Below are 13172 nucleotides of genomic sequence, written 5' to 3'. Positions count from 1 at the left end.
CTGTTATTGTTCAAAAATCTTAAGAATCTTATTTTCTTAATTTTTTACAATGATGCAATGCTATCGTCATTTATATATATATATATATATATATATATATATATATATATATATATATATATATTTTTTTTTTTTTTTTTTTTATTGAAATGTTTAAAAGTTTAGTTTCATTCTGTTTTTCGTCCATTTGTCCTGAATAAAGGATAGTGGTTTAAACAGGTAAAATTGCACAAAACTAGAGTTAGTCTATAAAATAGTAGTAGTCTCATTAATTATTTTCCATATTATTACACATAGCTTTTCTTTACCAGCACTTCATACAGTTCCATAACCACCCCTTTACCCTCTACTATTAAACTTAGCAGCCAAAAAACACTGAGTGTACCATATCAGTGCTACATGGCACATTACACACACACACACACTTACACACACACACACATAGAAGCATCAGGTTGTAATCATGGCAGCAGCTTAATCGAGCCCTCGACTCTGCTCCTAATGGCGACTGACATGGCAGGGCCAAATAAAGCCCCCATTCGGTGCTCATTTCACTGCACATTTTCCCATTAACCCACAGGTGAGACGTTTATTGAGATTTAATCAGAGATGAGAGGGAGGGGGGAGAGTGGGGGGTGATGTGGTGGATGACTCATTGGTAGATGAGAAAGGGTTTATGATGAACACTGATGGTCATCTTTAAACTTTGTTGTGCCGCACAGAAACACAAAAGCTTTCAAACGAAAGACCATATTGGACTTGATAGAACACAGTGGATCAACACCAGCAGATATCAGACATGTCTCTCCAAACCATCACTGATTGGTGGAAACTTCACACTATAGATCTCAAGCAGTTTGGACTGTGTGTCTCTCCACTCTTCCTCCAGACTCTGCTCCCTTGATTTACAAATGAAATGTAAAATGTACTGATGATCAGTGATGGTTTGGAGAGACATGTCATCTGCTGGTGTTGATCCACTGTGTTTTATTATCAAGTCTAAAGTCAGTGCAGTTTTGTTTTCCCACAAAATCTTACAGCACTTCATGCTTCTTCCCTCTGCTACTGACAACTTTTATGGAGAGGATTTCATTTTCCAGCAGGATTTGGCACACTGCCCACACTGCCAAAAGTACCAATTGGTCTTATATAATATTTTAATTTTCTGAGACACTGATTTTTGAGTTTTCATTGGCTGTATGTCATAATCACTAATAATAAAAGAAATAAACGCTTAAAATAGATCATTCTGTGTGTAATACATCTATATAATAAACTGAAATAAAGTAAAATGACACTCTAATTATTGGAGATGCACCTGCATATAAAAGTAGAGGTTTTATTTTTATACATTTAAGAAAGAAAAACAAGATGTATAATGTTAAGTTTTAATTATAGAATATAAAATGATACAAAGCCTGTAAACAACAACCAGCAACTTGGTGTAATGGCTTAGTTCTGCATAATAATAAATGTCAGACTGGATATCACTGGATATATTCTTATTTTATAGATGTTATCTGCGGTTTTACATTTGTCCTGATTAATTGTATTAATTTAAATGTGGCATTAGGGCAAGAGAGTCAGATTCACATTATTTATTTTACACTTTCTGATGAAACTGCATGAAAAAAATCCCTATATTTTAGAATATCATACATTACCAAAAGACATGCCAAAAGTCGTGGAGCTCCAATGGTATGGTTTGTTTTTTACTAAATATATTTGAAAAGCAATGGTTTGAAATAGTTTTACTCTTTCACTTTTCAAAAAAAATTAAAACATGCTGGTCCTTTTCTGTCTTGAAAATGCACAGAAACAAATCCTCACACACACACACACACACACACAAACACACACACACAGTCACGACTGAACAAGGTCATCTGTTCATGTTTTTGTAGTCTGAACCTTTATGGACTGGCTCTCAGTGTCTGATGTAGCTTCAAATCGATTAGCGTCGCCTGCACTCCCCTCCCCCAACACACACGTTCTGTAATTTTCCATTATCAGGAGAAAGTGTGTGAATAATGACCTTGTGTGAAACTAGATGAAGCAAAATAAAAGACCCTGTGATGAGCTAAGGGTGGACATAATAGCAAGTGACTGTAACTCCATACTTGAAGACATTCTCATTCTATGTCATACACCTTGCACAAGGTGTGTAACAATACTCTTCGCTATCTTACACTCCGTCAACAGTCTGTTTTCATGCTTTGCACCCACGCTGTTAAAATAACGTCAGAGTTTAGGAATAAATCTGGAAATGATGTGTGTTTAGGTACATATCTGGTGTGAAAAATACAGGTGCGCCACTGACTGATTAAAACCCTGACAACAGTCAACAATCAGTCGCCCATTCCTATTTTAGCCGTGCATAAGCACTCGTTAAACACGCACGGACGCACTGCAGCACGCAAATCTAGCCTTTACCTCAACAATAAAGAGAATAAAGAATAAAATAACATTGCTCAAATCGCGATTTCAATTAAAAAACAATTTAACAATTTAAAAATCGGTCAGCCCTATTACTACCTGCCAGTAAGCTACCACATCGTCATGTAGAGGACTGGGGTTCAATTCCTGGGCTGGGTGACTGGATGCTGTGTCCTTGGGCGAGGCCTTGGGCAAGACTCCTAACACTACATTGGCTCATCTCTGTATAATAGAAAAACCTTGTAAGTCGCTCTAGATAAGATACCATAAACATAAATACAAATACAAATACAGCATTTCTCAGAGGTATAACACTATATAAGCAATTTAGATATTATTACCCCCTGGCATCTCTTCACTGGGGGGCTTATTGACTCTATTTCTGCTTAGGTGTGAATATTTATAGATGTGTTACTACACTCTGTCTGTGTAAGTGTGTGTGTGTGTGTGTGTGTGTGTGTTGTGTAAATGTAGGGCATGACATTGTATCCTCTGCAGATTTGGCTCAGCGCCTCAGTCAGTGTGGGTTCGACACCGGTGAGAGACAGAGCCATCTGCCCGCAAAACACACACACACACACACACACACACACACACACACACATCGGCACGTGTGTATAGAGTGATACAGTGAAGACACAAGCCCGCCACTCTTGGCTCCGCACCTCGGTACTGTTTTCCTGCTCTATCTCTCGTCCATCTCGCTAAGGAGAGATAGACAGCTGGCCATGCGTTCAGAACGGAACACACACATTTACACACTGTCACTCCGCTAAAATACACACTCCTACCACACACACACACACACACACACACACACACACTGACACCACAGTGCCCTAAGCATATGCTCAGCTAGCGTGGCAGGCGCTGTGTAGGTGTTCACGCAGACGGAAGAGTTGTGAGAGAGAAAGAGAGAGAGAAAAAGAGAGAGAGAGAAAGAGAGAGAGAGAGAGAGAGAGAGAGAGAGATGGTGGCATGGATGGTGGAGATGATTGTCTGTTGTCTGTTTAGATCAGAGACTGTAAAAAAAGATGGACGCTGTGTCGCCGTTCCCATTCATTCAATGAAAATGAAGGCAAAATCTTCCGCCATGTTGCCGATCCTGAAACCCGATTCTGCGCAGTAGAGACCAGAGGAGGGAGAAAGACTGTGGAGACCAGCCTACTCATTTAAATAACCCCGCCCCTAAGGGCTGCCTCGCGGTCACAGGCTGCAGAGAGGAGCGGAGCGGAGCTGGCGGTCTGTTATTGGTCCCGCCCATAACCAGCCCTTTTAAAATAACCACACCTTTTTGAATAGAGCTCAATAGCGTTTTTAAAAACAAATTCTGTGGGGATATAAAAAATTTACAATATAAGCAGATGTTACACTAGCTGCTGCATTTAAATAATGGAGGTAGAATTACAGTATATTGGAAAAAAAAGCGTGATTGAAAGTTGTTCTGTTTTGCCATTGAAACCTATGGGAATGGGTGGAGTTACACAGCTTTCTGCAACCGAACAGCAGGGGGCGCCCGACCTGAGGTGGCTTCACTTTTGAGAGACGATGCTCTGTCCAGCTATACACAGCCTATGGTTTAGAATGACTCACCATTGGAAGGAAATGTTTCAGGGTCAGTTTCTGACGTACACAGTTGGAGTTTGAGTGTCCAGGCTGGCATGATAAGCAAATCTGAATCAATATTTGAATAATGATCAATAATATAATCAGTATTTTGATATGACAGGACTAGGGGTGGGCGATATGGCTCTAAAATAATATCCGGATATTTCATGGTATTTTCACGATATACCGATACTTTTGGAGATGTGAAAAAACACTAAATTAGAAAAAAATATTTAGAATTTTATTATTGCGTGCAATATGATATGGCTAACTGAAATGTTAAAAAAATAATTATTTTATCAGATTTGTAACAGAAGTCAAGATATCCAGAATGTCATGATACTAGTAATGCACGCCAAATATCTCCATATATTCAGGATTAAAGTAAAATAAATCTAAAATAATCTGTCTCTAGTAGATATATAATAGGAAATGAGAACAGTGTGAATTTTTCTTTTGCTAAAAAGGTAAAAAAAAAGTAGCACCCTAATGTGATAATTAAGGGTGGGTAAAATGTCACGATATTATCGCATACGATACGATATGGCACACCCCTAGACAGAACTCTATAATTTCTGGGTTGCAGGGAACACAGACTGCAGAATCCCTTAAAACTGACCAAAACTAATTTCCAGACATGTATAAAGTATTAGAGACACTATCAGAAACTAATTACAGACTCGAGGTTGCAGTGTTCTTTAAGCTCCACACTTGTGAAGGTGGAAGTACTAAAGTTTTCAGCATTTTTAGTACTTAAGTATGGAAAGTAGTTTATTGTTAAATGTAGTAGTGAAAGTAAAAGTACAGTACTCTGTTATTAATGTAGTTATTACAGCTGTAAGAAGTTAGCAGTGCTAAAGGCAGAACGGGAGCAGCGAGATCTTTTTAACAGATCAGCTTGATGTCTTGATTCACTCAATGATGAGCAGAAGCTTCATCAAACCCGGTGACAGTGCAAAACATCTCCCTCTCTAGCTTTAGTGAAAATGTGGGTTTGGAACGATTCCTACATTTTTTATAATTGTAACAAGAAAACGATGGCATTGTTGGATGTTTGTTTTTTTGTGGCTTTTATATTGTTTATATTAAGTTTTCAGGATTATATCGCATCGACCAAAATTAAAAAATATATTATGATAGAAATGTGCTCATAGCTAATCTTCCCAGCCCTGGCTAAAAGCAGCGAGTTGTTAATAGCAACAGTGCTACAGCTACACTTTCCGGGTGCAACACTCCTGTTAGTTCTGCAGTACGTTCATTGGTTCCACCACATGTATCCTATAGACCAGGGGTCGGAAAATAGTTTTGGCTGCGGGCCAGATATTTTCTAAGCCATTATGTGGTGGGCCACAAAAAAAAAGAAGTTTTTGGAAAATTAAGCAGGTAAACCCAAGAAAAAAGGAGAGAAATAAATAAATAAACACACCGCTCTTCACACGGGATTGAACCTGTGTCGTCAATATTGTGGTGCAATAAACTTCCGCTGCCCTGGCTAGTGAATTGGGACACAGCCGAGAAAATAAGGCCTTATAAAGAGATGGAAACAAGAACAGGTGGAAACTAAAGTCATTAGAAGTGCGAAAGAGAGACAGGGGAGGGGAGATTCTTTTTTTTTTTACACCCCTAATAGATACTATCAATATCATTGGCCTACTGGACAATCCACTCAAGTTTACTGGTAATACTGGAGGGTCTCTGTCTCTCTCTATTAGCTCCAGTGTCTGGACACTAACACCCACAGATGGAGAATGGAGACTGGGAGGGAAAGAAAAGGCCAGTTTGAAAGTGGCCAGGCAGATGTCACTGCGTATGTGTGTGTGTGTGTGTGTGTGTGTGTGTGTGTGTGTGTGTGTGTGTGTGAGTGTGTGTGTTCAGTTACTCTCCAGACAGTAAGCAGATGGACTAGCGTAGTGTGCTCTTACAGCAGTCTATTAAAGGTCAGAAGGTCAGGGTCCATCCTCCACTTGCCCTGATTGAGATCTGCTCTTGGCCGAGTGGGCTGATTATCACTGTGCAGTGCACGGGTAATGACAGTCGTGAGTAATGAGTGGTAATGAACCTCTGTTCTCATTACTGCGATACTTTTGTTCAGCAATGACCTTCTTCTGAAGAATAAAGAAAGTAGGTGTTGAAAAGAAGTTTTTTGTTAGGTCACAAAAGCTGATAATTCTAAATATCAAATGATTTTAAGTCCTTAAATGCGAGGATATACATGTGGTTCCAGTAAATTTAGAGGGCTGCATCTAAAGATGATTTTTTGAACATATATATTTTTCTTCTTTTAATGATTTTTTACATTGTAAATTTAACATTGAAGACTGTTAAAGCTATACAGGATCAAATACAGTATCTGTAGCACATTTATCTTTGAGGACAGATCTGGACACTCTTGGTATTTTGGTATTTTAAACACTAAAAAGTGTCTTCATGAGGGAGAGTCACCTGTAATAGTTTTCTCAGCATCTTGAATGAAGGAGTTCCTGGAGGTGCTGAACAATAGTTGCTGCTTGTCCTTCACGCTGTGAAAGAAGCTCCAGCTCATCCCAAATAAATCACCTCAAATCACCATCTCAGTTCATCAGGTTTAGATCAGGGGATTAATGTGGAGGAATAACATTTTTTTTTTTTTTTTTTGCTGTTTACTTCATAATTCCATAATTCCATGTGACCTTAGGCTCAAATGTACTTGGGCTCTGCAGCAGGACAATGATCCAAAGCACACCAGCAAACAAAATGAAGGTTTTGGAGTGGCCTAGCCAAAGTTTGGACTTGAAATTGAATTGAGATGCTGTGACATGACCTTAAACAGGTCGTTCATGCTTGAAATTTGGCTGAATTTGATAAAATCTGCGAAGAAGAGGACATCACAGTTGGATCTTTTGAGATGTGCAGTTTCATGCGATTTGCAAACTAGACTCTGAGAAATGCGTCTCTGGGAAATGTATCCTTCTTTCAACTGATATTTTAAATCACATTTAGTAGCTAATCAACTAATAAAGACAGCCCAGAACATCCTGTACAGAAGAGCTCCTGCGGTGACCAGATTATTCCACTCTAACAGAGCATGCGAGGTGGTTACGTGCTAAACATTAGATGAATGCAAACCTAAAGAACCCTCTCAGCAGAAACATCACGTTCTCACTGAAGATCTATGGATTACAATAACACAACAAGCCGAAGGGCAGCAGCATTTATTTTGGCGACACAGGCTCCAGCAAGCCTCGGACGCTTCAACGAGACGTTCAGTGGAAAGGACATTAAAGAGTTGTTAATGATCTCCACTGTTTTCACTGCTGCTTTCACTCGTTTGGGGCTTTTTCATTCGCTTTTAACTTTTCGTTCCCTTCAGAAAGAAAGTGTAGCACAGAGTCAGAGAAAGAAGAGCAGAGGACAGTCATTACAGAAGAGGTGAGGAGGGCAAGAAGAGGACTAGCCTGCAGTGAGACACTTTTGTAGATCTTATTCAATCAGCCTTACACTGGGTTTAGAAAAGCACGTTCTGAGTTATGGCCTAACCTAGAGCCAAAAACCCTTGTAGAGCAAAATGACCCCAACCAAAGAGCTCTGGCTCACAGTGGCTCCACTTAGGCCTCAGGTAGGTGGATAAAGATCTTTAAAAAGTGTAGTAATAATTCAGCACATAATGCAGATTCAAATAATTGAAACTAGTTCTTCAGTCAATGTTATCATCTTAATGCATGTGATTAATCTTCAAGACATATAAATGAAGCATTGCCGAATAGTATCACAGCGCACTCAGAGGAAAGCGCAGTGACTTGGTTCCTATATATCAGCTCACAGATGCAGCCTTGTGCTGATCGACATCACCCTAGGAGTGATGAGGAGAAAGAGTGCCATCTACTGTACCCACCCAGAGAGAGCAAAACCAATTGTGCTTTCTCAGGGATCTGGCAGCTGATGGCAAGTTACATGACCGGGATTCGAACCACGATGAATGCAACTCTGGACAGAAGGAAATGTTGTGGCATTGCTGGAGATTGTGGAAAAGATACGAAGACAGTGAAGGCATGTCATAATCAAAGCTAAATTAGGGCTTTGTGTTTAATCTTGAGCAAACTGTAGTACCATATTCGCCAACAATTATAAGATAAGATAATCCATTATTTGTCCCACATTGAGGAAATTATTCACAAAGCATATCGATAAAACATGTCAGAGCATTAAATCATCTTGAAGAATATTTACTATATTTACAGTTGCACATGGATAAAAAAACAGTATTGCACATGCAAATGTTGCATGTTGGTATTTGTATGGTAAATATTACTATTAAATAATAAATTCTGCCTCCTGTTTTTGTGTATAGTGTGTGTGTGTGCAAGGGTGTATAGAAGGGGTCGCCAATTAAGTTTGTCTGCGGTCCAGATATTTTCCAAGCCATTACGTGGTGGGCCACAAAAAATTTTTTTTTTGGAAAATGAAGTGTAATGGGATGGAGTGCTACAGACTAGTAGCTCTCCAGCCCAGAGGGTTGTTGAACCCAATTGCAGAACAGTTGAATTCAAAGCAGGTAAACCCAAAAAGAAAGGAATGAATAAAAATAAATAAATAAGCACACCGCTCCTCAAGCAGGATCGAATCTGTGTCGTCAGGGTTGCGGTCCAATACACTACTGCTGCCCCAGCTAGTGAATTGGGACGCAGCCCAAGAATGGGCAGAAAAAGCGAGAGCGGGCAGAAACAAAAGTCACGCCGAGAGACAAGGGGAGGAATGTAAACAAAAGCTCCTCAGAGAAGCATTATCGTTCATTAGAGTTCAAACAACCTCACGGGCCAGATGTTTCATGTATGTGGGGGCCACATCTGCCCCAAGGGGCCGTCTATTGTCAAACCCTGGTGTATAGTATAGTATAGTATAGTATAGTATAGTATACTATTGTGTGTTATAGTGTGTGTGTGTATGTGATTCTCCTTGGAGCAGATCTGGTTCTATAGTCAGCCAGGGTTTGTTCTTCTATTAGCTCATATTCAACAAGTGAATCAATGAATCAGTAAATCAGCGAATCAGTAAAAGTGAATCAATGAATCAGTGAGCATTCCAGCAGAAGAGAATTAATGGTGCTGATGGATTTTCCTTAATAATAATGACAAACGCTCTCGTTCAAAACATTCCAAACCTTTTTCCCTCTTTTATTAGAGGCCAAATCCTGCTCTGACTCACGACCAGAGCCTACCTTCATCATCTGCTTTCATGGAGGAGAGGAGGAAGGTGCAGAGTGAAGAAGAGCATGCCAGATCCACTTAATCACATGGCTTTTAAGGACTGATCTAGAACAGACTCTGTCAGCCATTAGGCCGGCCCGAAACGAGCTAACTGACAACAAGCGCATCTCCCCTCGCCTCTGGAGACACTGAGGAACGGGCACGCTCCATCAAGCAGCTCTTCTTCTAGACTTTCTCGCCAAGACAAGTAGCTTATTGGCACAGGAGTGGCACTGAAAATACCCCCACACACATACACACATTTATACACACACACTTACTCTTAAACTCACAGGCACTTATACTGTATGCACACACACACATAAACTCTCCCCTCTATCCCACTCTCCAGCAAACCTGTTCTTTCTGCTTTTAATTGGCCCTCATTAGGGCCCAAACTGCTGCTGTTGCTCCATTTTTCTGAAAAGTCTCCAGAAATGGTAATTAATGGCAGGATCTGTAAGAAAGCCGGCAATTAGCGGGAGCTGACAGGCGAGAAGAGTGCAGCGCAGGCAGCTTTGATGACTCTGCTGTTCGGCCGAGCCGATTGTTTGTTTTAGCCTGCAGAGCTCCAAAGGGATGAGCTCTGTTTGATTTAATGCTACCAAAAAAAAAAACAGGGTTACACCACACAGCCTTCCTTCTGTAGCCGCCATCGACAGGCATGCAGAAACCATCATTAATTTATACCGCTGTCACGATTGCCTGTGTGTCCAAATTAGATATTCAGAGAGAGAAAAAAAAGAAAGATCAGAGTGCCCTGGATAGTGTCAAGTTCATCTCTCTCTTTATCTCTCTCTCTCTGTCTCTATCGGTTCCAAGATTAGTACTATTTTTCTTTGTCACGAATTCTAAATATATATATATATAAAAAAAAATGTATTCATTTATTTCTATTGTCTGTTCCACATAATAACTAAGCCTGTCAAGATAATTACATTATCAGTTTATCACACAAAACAACGTTATTTAAAAACGCAGGTTTAATTTAATGTATACTAGTATAAGTTACTGTATAGGCCTGTCACAATAATTACACTATCAATGAATTGTACAATAAATACTACAAAACAGTCATTTCTCCTGACCCTAGTTTTTTTTTTTCTCAATGAGACGATCAGATTAACATGTATGCGCAGAATTTCTACCTCGCCTTAAACTTTTAATTTTAATTTAATTTATTTTATTTTATTGTTTTTTTTAGTATTTTTTTTTATTAAGTTTTATTTAAATGTATCTTTAAGGCTATCTAATTGTATTACTGTGTAATTGTATTAAATTCAATACAATTATTTCAGTGGCATAAAACTGTCTTAACATGACCAAAAATATATAGTTTATTACAATATATTGTCCACACACACAAAAAAAATAGGCAAGAAAAGTAGAACTTTTTTTTTTTTACTTCCAGGCAGTTTCTAGGCTGGTGCTAAGGAGTTGCTAGGTGGTTGCTATGGTATCCCAGGGGATTACTATTGTGTTGCTAGTAAGCTGGATACTTGAAAGGTGGTTACTATAGTTTCCTAAGTGTTTGTGATGGTGTTTCTAGGTGGTTGCTATAATACCCCAGGTGGTTGCTTTGGTACCCAAGGGGATTAATATGTTGTTGCTATGCAATGTAAATTTGGTTTTGCTATGGTATTTCTGGGTACTTTCTAGGTGGTTACTATGGTTCCCCAAGTGGAACACAAGGGGTTTCTTTGCAGTTGGTATGGTTGGTTACGTGGTGTTACAATCGCATTAGCATCATTCTTACATTTTAAAAGAGCAAAGCAATATATTGCTAAATCTGATCTGCTCTGATCTGATCTAATCTGCTCTAATCTAATCAAATCTAATATGCTCTGATCTGATGTAACATGTTCTCACATTCCAAACTTAGTCAACCAAGACATGCTAAGTCTTTTATTTTAGCCTATTTGATTTTGCATTGGAGCTGTGAAGATTAATTGTGTAAATTAGATTTTTTCACCCATTCGTTCATTTTCATAATGTCTGATTTCAACCACCCATTGGATTGGTGAGTCAGTAATACATACCGTACCTGGATCAGAGTCTAATCTTCCTCTCTCTTCTTCTCTAAACAGGCGAGCCGGCTCTGGCCAAGGACAACAACTGCCTGAATGCAGCCAAAGCCTGCAACCTGAACGACACGTGTAAGAAGTACCGCTCGGCCTACATCAGCCCCTGCACCAGCAGGGTCTCCACGGCCGAGGTCTGCAACAAGCGCAAGTGCCACAAAGCCCTGCGACAGTTCTTCGACAAGGTGCCGCCCAAGCACAGCTACGGGATGCTGTACTGCTCCTGTCCTGCGGGCGACCAGTTGGCCTGCTCCGAGCGCCGCCGCCAGACCATCGTCCCGGCCTGCTCTTACGAGGACAAGGAGAAACCAAACTGCCTGATGCTGCAGGAATCCTGCAAGGGAAACTACATCTGCAGGTACTCCATCCAATTCACCTAGCCTCTATATTACCTTCAGAGTCTCACTTCCTGAAGTGATTGGAAGGTTCCTGTAGATAATGACAGAAACAAAATTTAACCCCTTCTATTTCTATTCATTTGAATGGGAGATGACAGAATTTTGAATCTTAAATTACACATACAGTATTTTTTTTGGTTTGGAAGTTGGGTTCTGTACATTCTGCATGCCCCCCTCTTATGTTAATAACCCCACAAACTAACAAACACCACTCAGAGCACAAAAGTTGTAGACAACAGTGTATTTATGATAATCAGTTGAAAGCTACAGTAATATACTAAGAGACAACTTAAAAATGATGAGTTTCTTTGATTTTACCAAATTGAAAACCTCTGCAATATAATCAAGAGGAAGCTGGATGATCACAAGCCATCAAACCACCAAACTGAACTGCTAACATTTTTGCTCCAGGAGTAAAGCAGCATAAAGTTATCCAAAAGCAGTGTGTGAGACTGGTGGAGGAGAACATGATGCCAAGATGCATAAAAACTTTGATTAAAAATCAGGGTTATTCCACCAAATATTGATTGCTGAACTTTTAAAACTCTTAAAAGTTATGAATATGAACTTGTTTTTTTCTTTGCATTATTTGAGGTCTGAAAGCTCTGCATTTTCTTTTTTTGTTATTTCAGCCATTTCTCATTTTCTGCAAATAAATGCTCTAAATTACAATATTTGTATTTGGAATTTGGGAGAAATATTGTCTGTAGTTTATAGAATGAAAGAACAATGATCATTTTACTCAAACATAAACCTATAAATAGCAAAATCAGAGAAACTGATTCAGAAACTGAAGTGGTCTCTTAATTGTTCTGCCTATAAAGATGGTGAGATGATTTATCTTTAGAATAGCATCTTCACCGATAAGCAGAACATCTGTAACATTTCACAAGAAAAGAACATCTCAAAACTTTTTTTTTTTTTTTTTTTTTTTTTTACGGGAAAATGTCATTTATTTAAAGCTAATACAGCTCCGTCTCGATTCAGCGATGACATGAGACCCAGATATAGCCCTCAAATCAACCTTGTTTATTTATTTTTTTTACAATCAGTGCACCCGCCTGTCACATCTATCCAGCTGTGAATCACTGCTATGTACATGTGTTGAGCATCTCAGGCTCGTAGATTAAGATTAACACGCCGTTGTAGCGTAAAGTGAGTGTGGAGAGACTTAGCACAGAGGTGCTAACAAACAAAAGCAGTAGTCTCAGACGAGGAGCTGCTGCTGCCTGTGATTACAGAGCATCACCAGCAAGGACGTCTAGAGCTAATGCTGCATCCGAGGCTCTTCTGCTGGGAAATAAAGCGTATATTAGCGCAGAACACAGAACATGTTCGGTTAGGACAATTATGCTGATTATCCGATGTCTAGCAATAAAGCAGCGGAGCTCAAATTCAGTTTGCTTGGTTTGGAGCCGGCCCCCAAG

General features: G+C 39.5%; 1 protein-coding gene across 2 annotated transcripts in view; it reads left to right on the top strand.

Annotated features, from left to right (window-relative positions):
* Positions 1–13172, top strand: part of gfra1a (gdnf family receptor alpha 1a) — a 123560-nt gene that overhangs the window by 89045 nt on the left and 21343 nt on the right. For both annotated transcript variants that reach the window (XM_022685163.2, XM_022685162.2), the window contains one exon: positions 11354–11705. In XM_022685163.2, coding sequence (XP_022540884.1) covers positions 11354–11705 — 352 coding nt within the window. The remainder of the gene's footprint in view (positions 1–11353; positions 11706–13172) is intronic.

The sequence above is a fragment of the Astyanax mexicanus genome, chromosome 7 (assembly GCF_023375975.1).
Source record: "Astyanax mexicanus isolate ESR-SI-001 chromosome 7, AstMex3_surface, whole genome shotgun sequence".
In the NCBI taxonomy this organism is placed as follows: Eukaryota; Metazoa; Chordata; class Actinopteri; order Characiformes; family Acestrorhamphidae; genus Astyanax; species Astyanax mexicanus.
Note: the sequence above shows the minus strand (reverse complement) of the source record. Positions and strands in the feature narration are given on the sequence as shown.